The sequence below is a fragment of the Balaenoptera acutorostrata genome, chromosome 6, assembly GCF_949987535.1.
Source record: "Balaenoptera acutorostrata chromosome 6, mBalAcu1.1, whole genome shotgun sequence".
NCBI classification, from domain to species: Eukaryota; Metazoa; Chordata; class Mammalia; order Artiodactyla; family Balaenopteridae; genus Balaenoptera; species Balaenoptera acutorostrata.
This window is the reverse complement of record NC_080069.1, coordinates 97,718,751-97,737,284: the sequence shown is the minus strand read 5'-3', so window position 1 is coordinate 97,737,284 and position 18,534 is coordinate 97,718,751. Positions and strand designations below refer to the sequence as shown.

The 18,534-nt window shown below is 37.5% G+C and overlaps 1 protein-coding gene across 3 annotated transcripts in view; it reads right to left on the bottom strand.

The window, feature by feature from the left end:
* Positions 1–18,534, bottom strand: part of SLC44A1 (solute carrier family 44 member 1) — a 221,398-nt gene that overhangs the window by 166,531 nt on the left and 36,333 nt on the right. For all 3 annotated transcript variants that reach the window (XM_057548467.1, XM_057548466.1, XM_057548469.1), the window contains exon 2: positions 6,184–6,273. In XM_057548467.1, the coding sequence (XP_057404450.1) occupies positions 6,184–6,273 (90 nt within the window). The remainder of the gene's footprint in view (positions 1–6,183; positions 6,274–18,534) is intronic.

Here is an 18,534-nt window from a genome sequence, read left to right as displayed (position 1 = left end):
TTCAAATGAGAAAAAACGTGGTACATGAAATTAAAATAGGCTGAGAGAAATTTTACAGAATGCACTCAATAATTTAATGGCTCCATGAGGCAGATGGGGGCCGTACTCAACAGAAGGAAATCACGTTAATGAAGCAAATGATAAGGGGGATGAGGAAAGCTTTTATACACCTATAGTAGGGAGCAATCACTAGAGAGAAAGTAAGCCTATTAGTAAGGAAGAGAATCATGGCTAAAATCTTAAAATGACTAAGCTATTGAAGTGCTTTCAGAACTGCTATTTGAAGAGAGAGAGAAGGAGCAGACAAATCTAATAACAAACAGGAGTTGACTCAAATCAGATAAAGGGATACAGGGATGGTAGATCACAGGCAAGATCTGGCAACTAATAAGTACCTATTGCCTACGTCAGAGAAAGAAAATTTGCTAATTAATGAACTGTGCTCATTTCCCCTTCACATCACAAGGTTTAGTTCAACTTAAGTAAGAGTTTTGGCTTAGTTCCATTCACTATCAGTCAAAAGAAGGGACATATTTTATTTCACAAGCATGTTTGAATTTCACACGTGGAGCATTTACCATGCCACTGAGCAAGGCAGAGGCCTTAGTTTCTCTCTGAAGAAAAAAAAAAAGTCAACAAAACATGCATGAGGGGTGGGGATGGGGTATGAATATGGCATTATGCTTCAACATAAAAAGATGGGGGAAAAAAACTTAGGCTTACAGCCTTCTCCCGGGGATTAATGAAAATATATCCAGGCTTTTTTCTCAAAGACTTCCTCTCTTATCTCAATCAACACTTGGAGTCAGTCTGCTAATAACTAATTTGTCAGACTTCAGAGTAACACTTGGCTTCTCTTCCTCCTGTTCTGAGAACCCTGAGACAAGGGGGCTATTAGGACCCAGCAGATGGGACAGAATTAGAATGTCTGATGCAGAACTAATACTTATGCAAGCAAATTTCAAAAACAAAGTTAAAAGCTTTGCCAATCTGCCAGATTTCTGGATTTCTTTAAAGTTTAATAGGATACATTACTCTAAGAAAGAGGAAAGAGGAAAAAAACAAGAATGGTTTGAAGTCTAGGAAATGTCCACTCAATAAGCATTTATTGAGCACATAAAAACGCAAGATGCCATGCAAGGTACAAAGGGTTATAATACGTAAAGTTCACCCTGAAAGAACGGAAGTGTTCTCAAAAGAAAAAAATAATGGGGCATGAGGGAGCAAAATCAGAGAGGTTCAGTTTCATGGGCAGCTCGAGCAATGAAAAAGAAAACACAGACAAAGAATATGTACTGGGAATTGAACCCAGCTCTTTTGCAAATACTCATGATCCCAGACAAGTCACTTTAAATTCTCTGAGCCTCAGTCTCCTTACCTGTCACTAAGAATGGACTAGATTAATCTCAAAAGCCCTTTCCACTTCCAAAATGTTATGATTCTAAGGGAAAGTACATACAGAGCAAATTTTTTCAAGGTATACTTCCAGGGAGAAGTATAGGCCCTTTTGATCCACTATAATGACTGAGTGGGGAAGGGGCGGGAGGGGATGTAGATTAAAAGTAAATGGATTTAACTGAGCTGTACATTTAAAAATAGTTAAAATAATAAATTTTAAGTTATGTATATTTTACCACAATGATAAAAAAAAAAAAGAAAAACCAAAAGATTTAACAGAAAGTAGGTAGTCATTTGGATCAGGTGACCTTAAGGTAATTTTTGGCATGCTGTTCTTCCTATTCTATCATCCTGCCACAGCACAGCCCATCACACAGGTGATGAAACACTGCAGTGAGTCTTTGAGTCTTTCACTTTGTGCTGCATACTCCACAATAGTTAATGAGGTAGAAACACTGTGCGCTAAGAACTAGACTAAGGTTATAAAATAGAAAAGGTCCTTGAAAGCAGTCTGCAGGGACGACCTATGCAGACCTATAAGGGCTCCTAAATCCAGCCCTAGTCCAGATCATCCTCCAAAATTCCAGCTCTGTGTTTCCAACTGCTTATCCCTACCCACACACTGTACATGTCCACAACTCACCTCCTTCCACATTTCCCCAAACCACTTCCCCTTCCTGCATACGCCCTATCTCCATTAGCAGCACCGTTCCTGACTAGACTGCACAGCTAGGATATGGAGTGAGAAGACTCTAGCGTCCTAACTCTGTACTAGAGGAAGCAGGAATGCTAAACTCTTTGCTCAGAGTCTGAAATATTGACTAGACCACATTTAACTGGCAGGTGAGGTTACTGTGTCCTACAGGTCCATGTTCTTAACAGCAACTTCTTTTGTTGTTCCCAATTCCGGGCAACAAAGAAGGGACTGACTATCTCTTGATGCCTTGCCTTCTTCCTCTTCTCCCCTGGGTTCAATGCTGCCGCCACTGTATAATCTTAGACAAGTTATTCAACGTATCTCTGTGCCTCCTTATCTGTAAAGTGGGAATGATGATAACAATAGTATCTACTTCATTGAGCAGTTGTGAAAATTAAATCTGTATCGAGTGCAGAGAACAGTACCTAGTCCATAAGTTAGCAGCAATAATGATCAGGGGTAAGTTGTAGGAGGTATCTGTGTCTTCTGTTTTCCAAGGTACGTACTCCTGTTAGGACCATCCAGACTCCTCTTTTTCCTGACTTTTGAGGTAAGATGATCTGGGCAGATTTGGTCCAGGTGGATCTCTTTTCTTTCCTCTTCTCACATATACCTCTACTTGGGACAGAATGAAGTCAGACTATCCAAGGTGGGAAGAACCTTGAGTCCATGTGGGCCAAGCTTCATTCCACTGGTCATGTTTACCAAGGAATTCTTTACTGGGCATAATCAAGTGACTGCTTGGCTACTAACAAAGTAGTACTTTGTTTATCCATCCCACTCTTATTCCTTCATGTGCACAGAAACTGTGGTTTGGAACCTACAAGGAGCTGGAGTAGGATTTGAGCTGAAAAAGCTCACCCGGAACCCATAACACAAGAATCTCTCAGTCATCCTTTATCTGTTTCCCACTTGCCCGCAACACTGGTGACACCAAATATTATTGATCCCACTCCTTCAATCTCTCTCCTCCCCTTTACTATTTCCTTATTTCAGGTTTTTCACCTCTTATCTAGACTCATCTGAACTATTGCATCAGCCTCTGAACTGGTGGCCTGAAATCTCTTCCCTCTTTACAATGACTTTACATTTATTTTGGCTACCAGGGCCATGTTTCTAAACCCAGCCATATCATTTCTTGCTTAAAACTCTTCAGTAGTTTATCAGTGCCTACAACAGTGGGTCTCAACACTGGCTGAACATTAGAATCACAGAGATTAAATCAGATTCACTGGGGTGGGGCCCAGGAACGAGTATTTTTATTCTAATACCAGCTAATTCCAATATGCAGCTAGTGTTAAGAACCACTTGTTTACTATCTTAATGGAAAATAGAAATTTAGAAGTACAATGCTACATGTAATTTTTTAGAACAGGGTAAGCATATGTCCAAAAATTTCAAAATATTGAATAAGTTCGAATCTGGAAGACAATAGCTCTCACAAAGGCTGATAGCAATTTACTTTGAAAAATACCCTAAGTTCTAGACAATTCAAGCATGGAAAAACCTTAAAAGTAAGGGGAGAAATAAAAGAAGTACAAGTATTTATGACGAGATGAACATGTATAAATAAAAAGATTTAATGGTGAAGATGAGTGAAAGATGACAAGATCTTAAAATATTTCAGAACTACAGAATAGATACCAAGGAGTGAGCAAAGAACTGCAAGTAAGGGCAGTGAGTAAAGATATGGTTTGAGTAATGGGCTGCAAAGATTGACTATAAAAGCAGAAGCAACTGGGCCACTAGGTGAAAAGAATATAGGCAGAAAGTTCTGGTTCCTATTCTATTTTTGCCTTTCATGGGCAGCAGTATATTCTTAGATAAGCTAATACTTAATCTCACTACACTTTACCTGTAAACTGGGGATAAAACCCATTTTATAGTGTTAACTGGGAGAATTTAGTGAGATAAATACATATATGAAAGCATCAAGCCCATGATAATCCTCAAAAAATATTTGTTGAATGTTTCTCTTAAAGGTACTATAGAATGAAATCCAAAGGCAAAAACAAAATACAACTTTTAAAAAACATACAAAACGCATACTCAGAAGACCAAAAAAAAACTTTGGTCTATTGTTTTGCCAGTAAGGTGTGCAACAGAACTTTGAGATTTCTCCAGTTTCCACGTGGAAAAATTTGATGTTAGCTCAGCTCCAAGATGGTAATCGATAAAAAGAATCATTCCAAAACAAATAACACTATGCCTGCATTTAAAAGTACACACAGTGGGTCTTAATTACCATCACACTGAAATTAACCTTATATTAATTACCACTGCATTACAACGTTTCAGTAAACAAATAGCTCCTTACTCTCTGGTCACTCCCAAATCAGCCTATTAACATTAATGATTGCACTTTCCTGAGCTATTTTAGCACAGAAAATCAAAAGCACCTCGGGTGGCAGGTACATATTTTTATAAACATAATTTTGAAAGGTCAGCTGCTATTTGTCCCAGGGTGAAATTTGGGGGTGGGGAGTGGTTGTGGACTAGTTCTGTTAGCAAAGAATGTTCTCCACACTCCGATGCTGCATTTCAGTTGCTACTCCATTAAACTAAGTAGACTCTTGAACAACATCTTACAAGTCCTAAGTTAGGAAATGGGTATTTTGATGTTTTCTAAATATCCTAGATTTGATGAAACTGAGCTGTCTATTATCTTTAAAACTAACACTCTTTATTTTACTGGATTTATTATATCTCATCAGAGTTCACTGCTTTCTTTTCCTTGATTCAGGAGCTGGACTGGTGCCTACACTTATGCCCATTAGCCATGAATAGGGTTGTTCTGTTTCTCAAGTGACATTTTCGAGGTGGGCAGCCGCAGAGAGACAGAATAAGATTACCTAAAAAGTAGTAATAAATAAAAAATACCAAGATTCCTAAAAAAAAAGGTATGGGAAAAAGGAGGTTAAATACACTCACACTGGAGTGGAAAAAAAAGGGTGCCTGAGGTAGAATGATTTTGTTTCCAGCTGCAAAGACTAAGGAAAGAGAGAACAATACTGTCTGCGTGATCCCCTGATCCCCTCGAGGGAGAGGAAACTAAGTGGCAGAAAAGAGCACTGGCCTGGAAGGTTAAGAGTCCTGGGGCTCTGTTCCCAACTCTGCCATTCACTAACAGTGTGGCCTTGGGATGGTCATTATCATCTCTGGGGTCTGATGTTCTTAACGTATATAAAAATGAGGGTGATGCACCAGCTAAGGATTTCTAAGTCCTTGCTAGCTCGAAATATCGGCTAGCTCTAAAACAGCTGCTTTCTACCTTTTTTTCCAGCCCAGCACACTGGCAGTTGACACTAAAGCCCCTGAACCCTGTGTGGAAACTCCTGCAGGGTAGAGCGGGGATGCAATCTGAGTAAGCACAGCCCCAGCACTTTGCACTCTGCTCCTCCCTCCTCCATACCCATTGGAAAATCACCAGCTCCCGTGACCTCTGACTGAGAGATGCCACTTATTACAGTAGACACAGCAGGCAGCAGGAGCCTAGTATGAGTCGAAGGAGGAAGAAGCAGGGAGAAACCAGCCTCCTTCTAGGAAGAACTAAAAAATGTCAGAACTGGAACCATTGTAGATATCATCTAGCAAAACCTCTAATTTTATAGAAAAGAGCACCAAGTCCCAGAAAGGAAACTGAATGGCACAAAAATAACCATCAGGTTTGTGTGACTAGGTTGGATAAATACTCAGGACTCGACTCCATGACCATTGCTCTGCTCACCACCCCATCAAGATCATAGTTCACGGATATTTTGGTCAAATGACCTGGCTTTCTGAAATGGGCTAGTCAAAGAGATAGAGTTTCAATTATTCCTTAATTCTGATCACAGTTTTCATGCAAACCCAAAAAAAAAAAAAAAAAAAAGTCAAGGGGTACCAAATACCACTTAACTGTATGGGGAAAAATAACCTGCTTCAATGGTATCCTAGGATTTCCAGGTATAAGCAATTCAAGAGGGGTTATTTATTTATTTACAAATATAAATAAATAAATAATAAATAACAAGTTCCCTCTTTAAACTAACTCCCCATCATCCCCTCGGATCATGAGTTCAGGTTCTGAGGATCTGTGAGTTTCTTACCATCCCAATGCAGAACAGGATAAAAAGCAGCAGCCATGGTATGTCTGTGCAGCTACGGTCCTCCAGTGGCTTCCATTCTCGTTTGGAGCTCTAATTGAAAACACAAAGAGAGTGGTAAATGTGAATTTTAGTTAAAGTTAGGAAGGTGCAAACATGCCATCGATACCTAGATCCCTTCTTTTCCTGACAAATTCCTATTGAACCGTTGAGTTCAATAGGAACCTCAAATATGTGTCACCTTTCTGTGAATTTTACCCTAACACCCACCTCTCTTCCTGGCCAGGATTGATTCCAATGCTTTTTTTGTACCTCTATTAGAGCAGTTAGCATGCTGAATTATTATTGATTGAGCTGTGCCCCTAGCAGAGCATGAGCTTTGCAAGGGAAGAGACCACTTCTCATTTCCCAGTGTCTAACGTGATGCTTGAGGGTTCATGGTATATACTCAGTAAGGGCTTTTTTAAATTAATAAACAGACAAATTCTTCCAACATCAATCTTGGTGGTAGCTTTTTCTTTGTGTGTCCAGATGCTAGACTTAAAAATGTAGAACGTGCTTTCTACATGTTCTCATCTAGGAAGGAAGCTCATTAATTATGAATTCCTATTGGGGGGTAGACTCTTCTAAGTCTAATAAAATTCAGGAACAAAAAACTAAATTAAAACACTTTTACAGACAGATCTGGGCAACTCCTAAACCACCATCCACAGATTTTCATTCTGTTTTTAGAAAGTGTAAAGAGTTTTTAGATCAAACACAAAGATTCCCTAACTAAAAAACTAAAGGCATTCTAAAAAGTTAACTTGCAAAGTATTGATTGGAATTGAGTGCATTTTTTTTTTCATACAGCGATAGTCTGAGGTTCTCAAATCAGCTCACAAATTCCCTTTAACCAGAATGTAACTGAAATAACACTGTTGAGCTTTCTAATGAACAAAAATCCCTGAGTCTCACACCCTTTCCTGGAAACAGTAAGCAGAGAAGGGAGAGAGAAGGTAGCCTTGGGAAACTTATGGGAAAAGTTCCTGCAGAAAGAAGGCCGGGGCCTCCAGTGGCTTCCATGACAAGATCCAGGAAGCTATCCGGAGGCTTGTCAGTAGGAAAGGACACCCGCACAAGGTGTGATAAGGAGATAAGAGAGCCCTCTAGTATAATTAGTACGTAGAGTTCAAGAGTGGGGACCCAGTTCTTAATCAGGTTTGCTTAGCTTTCTCTCCTTCTAAAACAGTTTTTAACCTTGACAACCTGATGAAAGCTACAGATTCTTTTCTTAGGAGATAAGCATACAGTTGCATAATTTTCTTAAAAGTTTAGGGAATTCAGACCCCAGGTTATGAAACTCAACTTTAAAATACCTGCCTATGGACACTGAGGGCAAAGCATTGGAGCTACAACCACTCCTTCCTGACCCCTAAATGCTAACCAGACAAATGCCTTTCCCTTCTTTAGTGTCTTATACACTGTTAGTTTTTCACAAACAACAACAGAAACCACCACCCTTGATAGCTTGTTCCCAGACACCCACACAAGAAAACAAAAGAGCACTAGTTAGTCATGGAAAAAACCTCACCCCAAGACTCTAACTAGCATTAAACACCAAGAGTGAGTAGGCAGTGTTTTCCAGAGGAATATAACACTATGGCAAATGGATGAAGGACTCTGTCCTCTCCTTGGCTCTGTCATTAGTTAGCTACATGACTTTAGATAAAACACTTCATCTCCCTGGGTGGCAGGAAGAAGTGAGATTAAATCTCTTCGGTTTCTTCCAACTCTAAAAATCTATGGTCAGGAATGCAGTTTTGTGAAAATTTGTGCAATGACCAAAAAACTGCAAAAATAATTTGACATTATTCCCTGTGTTATTCAAATAAGAATGCATGCATTGTGGTCTGTGTTTTGGAAGACAGTTGTTCATAGTATGAATAAAGAATGTTTCTTTGTATGAAATAATTTCAAGCTTGCATAATACCCATTATAGTAAAATTACTTACAAACACAGAATTTGGACGCATCTTTGAAATTCATTACATTTACTCTAAGGTGATTTCCAGAGCAATGGCTACTTTGAAATACTATATTTGTTTATCTTAACAAACAGTATGTATTAGGGGAAGGCGGGGGGTGGGGGGGGGACGAGTCTCAGACTGATTGAGCATTTTCTTTATCCACAACTATTTTCTTCATATTTTTACTTCAGACCAACAATCAGCTTTTAATGCTTAAATTTTTACCTATAACATAAAGAAGGCAGAATTTCATTTTGACCAGAAAAACACAAAGATTCAATATCTCAACAGTCAACTTACTGTGGGCCACTTCTGGGCCAAATACATAGAAAACCTTTCACTGGGGATGAGAAGTTGAGAAGGGGTAGGGGTTGCATATAAAAAATAGTCACAGAGTACAACACGGAGTAGAAGAATATAAAAAAAGGAGGTAGTCACCTCACTCAGATAAAGAAAGACTTCTCCAGGAGGGGCAGCTTACCTCATAGGCTATTCTGAGGATTAAATGTGAGCATCTGTCACACAGTAAGCATTAATTCTTGGTTATAATTCTTATTTATCAATACTCACTTTTCAGTTAACCTTCTCGCTATTGTAAAAATATCCCTTTACCAGGTGGACCTTTCCACTAAAAGGACAGAAAGAATATTAAATTCACCTTTTCCCCCTTCTATTACTAAAATTTTGACTTAATGGTGGCATCTTTCATTTTAGCTACTGTTTTTAATGCTTTCAGTTATTGATTACTATTAACTAGGCACTATACCCAAAGCTTTATACACATTACCTTCAAAATAGCTCTCTGATGTATGTATCATCCCTATTTCACCGCTAAGGAAACTCAGGCTCAAAAGTTAAGTAATCAGACCAAGGTTTCACAACTGTGCAACCAGGATTTGAACCCACGTCTGTGGCCACAAAACCAAGTCTGATGAGAATATCATTCATTTTGCACTAGCCAGTAAAGAGCAAAAAAACCTCCATTAGTTTTTCCTCACACTGCAAAATTTGGGAGCCAACCCAATAATGTAAAATCCTATAGGCACAGAGAAAAAGAGAGATGTTTTATGAGCCATGAAATTTTTCAAGCGAGTCAGGAAACCCAACAGTTGAAAGAATTTAATGATTCTTTAACAGACTTAACCAAGTGGTAACTGGATTTAATGCTGCCTGTTTCTTCCAGTTAAAATCCACATAGACCTAGCAAAAGTAAAATGTTTTGCAAAAGCACTTTTTAAATGTGATTTTTATCCCTTTCTCAAATTCTACATGAGGTTAATAAAGGCTGTCAATCAATGTTAGGTTCCTTTCCATTCACAGAATCTTACAATTCAGGAACTAAATAGGACCAAAGTAATCATACAGTCTAAGCCTTTAAATGACCTAGGGAAAGGAAAGGAAGGGACTTGCCTGACTTGCCCAAGATCAATTGTTTTGATCTTCAAAACAATTCTGTTAGTTGTTATTATATATTCCCAGTTTTTCTGCTCTGTAAAAGAGAATACCAAGGTTCAAAGAAAATAAGTGGAAAATTCAGTACTGAAACCTGAGTCCTCAAACTCTAGCAGAGAGATGGAAACTATAAGAGTTAAGAAAATGCTAAAAATAAAAAACCATGGTAACAGAGATGAAGAATGCCTTTGTCTGGCTCATCAGTAGACTAGACACTGCCAAGGAAAGAATCGATAAATTCAAGGATAGGTCAATAGAAATTACCCAAAGTGAAACACAAAGAAAAAGAGAATGAAAATTAAAAACCCAGAACAGAACATCCAAGAACTACAGGATAATAGCAAACGGTCTAACATATATGTAATTGGAATCCCAAAAGAAGATTAAAGGGAGCATAGGGAATGAATAAAGAAATAATGACTGAGAATTTTCCAAAAATAACAAAAGAAATCAAAGCACAGATCCAAGAAGCTAAGAGAATCCCAAGCAGGATAAATACAACACACACATGCCTGCATACACACACACAAACACATCCTACACAAACTATATTCAAAATGTTGAAAACCAAATATAAAGACATCATCTTGATGGCAGCAAGAGGGAGGAAAAGGCACACTATAAACAGAGAAGCAACAATTAAGCAAACTTCTTATCAGAAACTATGCAAAGCAAAAAACCATGGAATGACATGCTTAAATTACTGAAAGAATTAAAAAGAAAAACAAAAACATTAACTCAGAATTCTATACCCAGAGAAAATGTCTCTCAGAAATGAAGACTTTTTCAATGAAAACCTAAGAGAATTTATCAGCAGCAAACCTGAAGAACAAAAAATGTTAATGTTCTTCAGGCTGAAAGAATATGATACGAGACAAACTTGGATATACACAAAGAAATAAAGACTTGTAAAATGAAGTTTTGAAATTTTCCATAATAAAGTATTTAAAAAATAAGGGTGTGAATATATGTGTATAACAACATTCACATTACAGTCTTCTTGCACACTCTACAAGATTAATAACCTAGAAAGCAGAATTACAATTTTTAACGCTAGTATTAGACCATAAAAAATAAATCTAAGTCAGACCACAGCTGATGTATGCCTTATGTTTGTATTATATTCATATCCTTAAAGTGAGGGAGGAACAATATTTAACATCTTCACATTCCTTCCTACATTTTCTACATCATAGATTAAAAATTTTTTTTCCATAGTATCTTACAGAAGTCATAGTACAGGCAACTATATATAGCCTAGACTTCACATTCACTATGAACCCTAATAGCTAAAACCAAGGCCTTCTGGTGAATTCGATATGATAGGGGTGTGTAATTTTTTAGGAAATAAACCTATAAAAAGTTTTGTCTTAAATTTCCATGTTGTTCCTAATGAACACACAGTTGTTGAGTAACTGTTTTTTTAGATAATAGTCACACACAAAGATTTTGACAAGTGATATGTTACAATCAGTTAGTCAAATCAGGCATCACTGGAGGGCATCAGCAGTAATAGGGCTGGCAGGGTGGGCCAAGCCAGGGAACAAATCAGGTAGGAAAAGTTCTGGCAGATGTGAATCTAGTTCACAGAAGTAGGCAGGGCTGGTTGGATCAGGAAGATATAAAAGGATCAGAGAGGCAACAGCAACAATCTGGAGTTAAGACAAAAAGAGTCAGCTAGGTCTCAAATATGGAAACAAGTAGGGTCCAAAATCCAGGAAGTCAGAAGATCCAGGTGATACCTAATGGCAAAGATCGAATGCTCCCTGCCCTCTTTTTATACTCTGCATACTGTCTGTATGACTCTCTCCTAATTAAGACAGATGTACAAAGATTCCCAAAAGATTCTTATCGTAATCTAGTAACAGTATTACCTAATGCTATGAGTCTTTCCTTGATACACCAGATTTTTGTAAACATGGTTTGAAAATAATGAAAAATGTGCTAAAAAAATGGTATTGTCAGTTATATTAAGAAGTTACTTAATTTTTCAGGTAATACCCTTAAGCATTCTGTTGGTTCTTCAAATAAATACTGAGCACCACACAAAGAACCTGAGATCCAAAGCCATGTACGACAGCCCCTACCCTTACAGAGCTCTAGTTTAGCAAGAGAGGCAAACTAAGGATTGATAATGTGAGTGATGCCAAAATAGAGATGTGTAAAAAGTACTGCAGGAATAGAGATAGGGAACCATTAAGCAAACATTTGCAAGATTTATTGAAATTACCTCATAAACTTCTGAAGCAAACACTAAAAAGTGATCCTCTGTTGTCTAAAATAGAATGTGTTTTTGTGCCCAAAACATACTAAAAATTCTTGCTAGCTATGATGGGGAAATATTGACTGCCAAATAAGAATTATTCCACTCTGAAATGTTTAGTAGTAAACAAACAGAACATTAAGTTGGTTTAAAAAAACAAAAATCAGCCATTTTCCTCACTTTATACCCATTAGATTTCTCTGTACTACATTTTATGGCTGCTCCAGTTAGAAAGGAGCCTTTCAGTTTTGGAAAAGAGAAAACGTATCTTCCTTTGTTTTCTGGCACAATTAGTGCAGGGCTATATTTAACTAAGCTACTAGAATAATATTTTCATGTTGATGTCATTGGTGAGATTCCTACTAATACTGAGTTAAGTACTATCTTGTCGCATACATCCAGAGTTGCTGTAAATTGGAATTTCTGATGGGCTAAAGGACTACAGGCTCCCTGTCATTTACCTACTACAACTGTCTTTACCTAGTACCTTGTCCAGCGGCTCTACTTTAGTTTTCATTTCCCAGCTACTCCATGGCACAACTAGAAAGCCTCTGAAGCAGTCACTGAATGCATCTCCAAGGTCACTGCTACAGACATTTGTGATCTAAGTACATATGTCGCAAGCATTGGGCTATCTGTGAGGACTTCATTTTGTTCATGCCCATCTGTTTTACACAAAAACCTCCAATATTAAAGACAAATAGTCATACACTCCAAATCTTCAAAGCTCCCTCCAAGGACATACTGGTTCATTAAATTCCCCAAAATGCTTTTATTTGTGCAGAGTATTAACAAAATAAAAGAGCTGATGTGTATCATTTTTGCCACACTCTTGAATAGAGTGAGCAGACCTGATGAAGTTGGGTAGCAATAAAACATGGAGGCTTTCAACTTTCTGCTCATAGCACCTGAAACTAAAATCTTGTAATAGGATTTTGAAAGACATTGCCTGTCCTATGGGAAAGCTCTCTCAAGGATCTGGAGTGCATAACTACTTACAGTTACCATAAGTAATCCATTTCATTTGCTAAGCTTGGTGATGGCAATTCATATTTGAAAGGTAAAAATAAGTGCTGTGATTTTAACAGGCAGTTAAAGGTAATAAGATACATTGAGTGGAAAGATACAGGCATCTGTGTCCAACTGCTTTTCTTAGTTCATGAACTTTATGCTAAATCACAAACATTCATCTATTTAAGGAAAAAGGGGGAAATGGCAACTAGAGCTGCTCTAAGTTATGTATTTACACAGTGACAGAAAGATCATGGGAGATATGTTGCCAATGACTTCATTCTTTCCCTGAATGCCCTAAAAAAAATAACTGTGGGTCTGTTAGAGTTGTCCTTCTTCCATCAGACTTCTCAGGGGCTGTCTTTCTTGCACACAAGCACATGATAATTACTGGGCAGAGGCCACATTCCTCCTGTCCTGCAACATAGCTAATAGCATCTTTTACCTCCATGACCAATGAAACACGATCAGAGTTATACAGATAAGCCTTGTCTGTAATGCTCTAATAGTATTTCTAACTTGCCTTTCTTCTGAATCATCTGTAAGCAATGTTTTTAATTTAAAATTACTATTTGGTTTTATTCTAATTATACAGTCTTCATGGGCTTCATTTCCCCCCCATCACATCCTACAAGTGTCAGAACATCTTCAGTACTTGGTGACACCAAGGGCAGACTGAAAGCACCAGAATTGTACTTTGCACCTCCAACCTGCTACAGTACAGCCAGTTTCCATATAGCTAATGGATTTACTGACTTTTCTTGCTATACTGTAACCCTTTCTTTTAAAGCAGGAATTCATAGGTACTCAAAAGAGGGTTATCATTCCAATCTTGCTTCCTTTCCTTGATGGAATGGCTAAGAACTGACTTATGAAGACTATGATGACTTATGGAGAAGAAACATGAAGACTACACTGATCGTATATATGGCTAATAGGTGAGTGGAAATGAGTAAATTTATGTCTTAAATCAAAATTAGATCTCATCTTTGCCAATGAAGAGTTTTTAGTCCATAGCAATTGTGCACAGAAATAAATATATGTTCAGTTCTGTGGCTGTGCCCAAGAACTCTCAAGGGAACAAATACTTATTACAGTTAAATAATTTACAAAAATATAGATTACATTCCTTTCTTTTGTGTTCCTATAACACACTATGAACACACCACCATCACCGTAATTATTATTTCACATTATAATTATTTGCTTCCCCAGTAGATTACGAACTTTTTGAGGGTAAGGATAATGTTTCTATTTTTTGTTTAAATCAGGGATCAGTAAGTACTTAATATTCTTCAAGTGAAAGCCTATTCCACATGAAACTAGAATCTTGCCCTAAGTGGTTGAACATATAATGGCCATTCTTCCTACCTTACTGCCTACTTCGGGCAGGGACTTGTTGGGTTTTATTCACTGCTATATCCCCAGTAGATGAACAGTGTCTAGCACATACTGGGCTCTCAGCAAATTTATTTAATGGATGAATGAATAAGGGGAGGTCTTTCACCATTCAAGTAGCATAATGTTAGAGCAAACATCCTCACTGCCTCTCCTGCATGAGACCATTTCCTTAAAAAGCATTCTATTGCATCACAGGCTGGCTCCTTTTCCCACAGATATTGTAAAGTATAACATTTCCCAAAGATGTTGGTCAGTAGGTTCTATAAGAAAAATAAATTCCAGATTTAACTACGTTTTGGAAATCCTAGTTAATGAAATCTAGTCTTTTGAGCAGGACTTCTCTGAGACCTCATTGTGAGACTCTCCAAAATGTATCTGGTCACACACTGACTGGGAGACGTGAATACAGACAGTGCCAACCTCTCTCACAATACATTTCTGGAAACCAGAGCATAACGGTTCATGGTTAGGATTGATGCTCCCACTGAAAAACACTTTCAGAAGTAAAGGCTGGTAGCACTGTTTAAGACTATGCTGAAACTCATAAAAAAGAATGAAACCTTGCCATTTGCAAAAACATGGATGAACGTGGAGGGTATTAATGCTAAGTGAAATAAATCAGACAGAGAAAGACAGATACTGATATCACTTATATGTGGAATCTAAAAAAATACAACAAACTAGTGAACGTAACAAAAAAGAAGCAGACTCACAGATATAGAGAACAAACTAGTGGTTACCCGTGGGGAGAGGGATGGGGGAGGGGCAATATAGGGGTAGGGGATTAAGAGGAACCAACCATTAAGTATAAAATAAGCTACAAGTATATATTGTACAACACAGGGAATACAGCCAACATTTTACAGTAACTATAAATGGAGTACAACCTTTAAAAATTGTGAATCACTATATTGTACACCTGTAACTTATTTAATATTGTACATCAACTATACTTCAATTAAAAAAAAAAGACTATGCTGAAACTGAACGCAATGTACATTGGTTCGACACTTTCGAAAGTAATTTGGTGATACATTTAAAAAACCCAAAGAAATCATCTAAAACATTCAAATAGCTGCACGTGAGATGTCCAATATAGTGATATTATGAGAAAAAATTAGAAATTAACTATCTATAATAGAAAATAATTAAAAATGAGAATGGAATATTAAGCAATCATAAGGATAATTACGAAGACTTCGCACAGTAACATATAAAATGATAATGATAAAAAGCTGTGTTCAAAAACATGGTATGAAATTATGCCATGCTCCGGTGACACAATTTATAAAATAGTATATGCAAATGTATTAGCATTAGAAGAGGATAGTGCAATTTTTAAATAGTTAGACTTATAATGCATTTTTCTCATTTTGATTTCTATTAATGCTATTTAATTATGGAAGAAATATCGAAAAAAAAGAGGAATATTAGCTCCCATTTCTTCAGATCATGCTTTTTCTACTTCCTCAGTATAGTGTCAGCTATAAATAGATGCACAATGAAAACTACCAGAATATATTCAGGTCATTCTCTCTGACACTTATTGACAGGAGATCAGAACATTTCAAACTTCACTAGAAAGCCATATGCCGAGAATCACCTAGGCAAGAGCAAGGTTTCTCCTGAAAAATGCAGAACTGGCAACGTCAGAGAGGTAATACACTCTAATAAACATTAGAGAGGAAATCACCAGTGTAGTGAGAGGGAGGAACACATACCTGGGTGTGAATCATAGCTCCTCTTCTAAATAGGAGTATGATCAGCTGACATGATCTTCCCAATTCTAAGGTAAAGATGATTCTCCCTACACCATTCACTGTTGTTTTCAGGATTAAAGTAAAGCTGCTGGCTAGACCAGGTCCTAAACCATTGTTAACATCCTTTCCCAAAGGGCTATGAGAAAAATCTTCCTTATGAAGCATCTTAAAAAGTGAATTCTTGGGTTTCCCTGGTGGCGCAGTGGTTGAGAGTCTGCTTGCCAATGCAGGGGATACGGGTTCGAGCCCTGGTCTGGGAAGATCCCACATGCCGCGGAGCAACTGGGCCTGTGAGCCACAATTACTGAGCCTGCGCGTCTGGAGCCTGTGCTCCGCAACAGGAGAGGCCGCGATAGTGAGAGGCCCGCGCACCGCGATGAAGAGTGGCCCCCGCTTGCCGCAACTAGAGGAAGCCCTCGCACAGAAACGAAAACCCAACACAGCCATAAATTAATTAATTAATTAATTTAAAAAAAAAAAAGTATAAGCCCAACTTTATTTAAAAAAAAAAAAGAAGTGAATTCTTGCAAACAATCATCTCAAACATTTTAAAACTGCTCCCATATTGTATACATTCTAAAATGTGTGCTTGGAAAGTGAAAAATGAGTTGTAAAGGAAATACAACCGGGAGAAATTGAGTGCACAGTTTTATAGATAATCGAGATAAACATAAGAAACAAATAGTAACTTTCAAATGATAACACAATAAGAGCAACTGAAATGACTTATTATATCATAAATTTTTAAAGGGAGTTGAAGAAAACATCAATCCTAAAACCACAGTTAACCAAATTATAAAAAAAAAAAAGTCCATGCATTCAATAAATAATTGTTCCACCTGAAAAGAACTAGGCTGGAACTCCGAGAGCCCATTAGTTTACTTTCACCTTTCTACTGTTCTCCTCTTGCTAATTTACCTTCCTCATCTCTAGGTTTTACCTTCTCTCTCCTCCCTTCTATACATAAACAATTCATTTGAGTTCACATGTGAGGGTTGCTGAAATGATAGACAAAAATGTATGTTTATTGAAGGTAGAAAAAGGTCATGGATCAACCTTAAGATTACCAAAATAATCTGTTTCATCTGGAGTACTTAATGACTGTAACACTAAATGCAGACTATAGCTAGTATCAGTGAGCATAAGCCATGTGCCAGACACTTTACCCATACTAACTCATTTAATTCTCACAACAAGCCAATAAGGTCGATCCTATTATATTATTCCCAGTTTTCTGATGATGAAACTAGACAAAGAGGGGTTAAGTAAATTGCCCAAGTCATACAGCCAATAAGCACTAAAAAAGCAGGGATGTGAAGCAGGTAGTTGGGCCCTAAGGCCCATGATCACCCCGCTCTGCCTTGCTTACTATGGTTAACATATCCTGTGTGGACATAAGGAACAGATTTGTGGTTGCCAAGGGTGGGGAGGGGTGGAATGGACTGGGAGTTTGGGATTAGCAGATGCAAACTATTACATATAGAATGGATAAACAACAAGGTCCTACTGTATAGCACAGGGAACTATATTCAATACCCTGTGATAAACCATAATGGAAAAGAATATAAAAAAGAATATGTATAACTGAGTCACTTTGCTGTACAGCAGAAATTAAGACAACATTGTAAATTAACTACATGTCAATAAAAAAAATTAAAAATTTTTAAAAATTAAAAAAATATTTATCCTGTATGGACACTGTGGATAGATGGGTGTTGGAAGGGAGGAGGAAAAAGAGGAAAATGAGAGGCATAAGAATTACTGTTGACCCTTGAGCAATGCAAAGGTTAGGGACACCTATCCCCATGTAGTCAAAAATCTGCATATAACTTTATAGTCAGCCCCCCCATATCTGTGGTTACGTGGATTCATATGTGAGGTTATGTGGATCCCTATCCGAGGTTCTGTACCTGAGAATTCAACCACCCACGGATCATGTAGAACTGTGGTATTTACTGTTGAAAAAAATCTGCAAATAAGTGGACCCACGCAGTTCAAACCCATGTTGTTCAAGGGTCAAATGCACAGCAAAAATACTATAGTAAATTCTGTGGCTTATTTTATCTAAACTGATGTTTTGCATGGTTACTATTTCTTCTTACAGGAAAATTATAGGACATAACCAAGAATAAGATATTATTAACATATTTTGTAGTTTGATTTCAAAAATAATTTCCAAATGTCCAAATATTACTGTTGATATTTGAAGAAAACACCTGCAGTGGTGTTTAACAGGTGGAAACAAACTGTTGTTTCCTCCTAGCCTTCTGTAACTTCCATCTATATTTTGCATAACACTTGTTTGGATTTCAAGAGTAATATTACTTAAAATGCTACTTTGCTATTAGGAAAGCACATACAAATGCCCATCAACTGATGAACAGATACATACAATGTGGTAGGTCCATAGCATGGAATATACATTTTGGAATAAAAAGGAATGAAGTAGTGATACAAT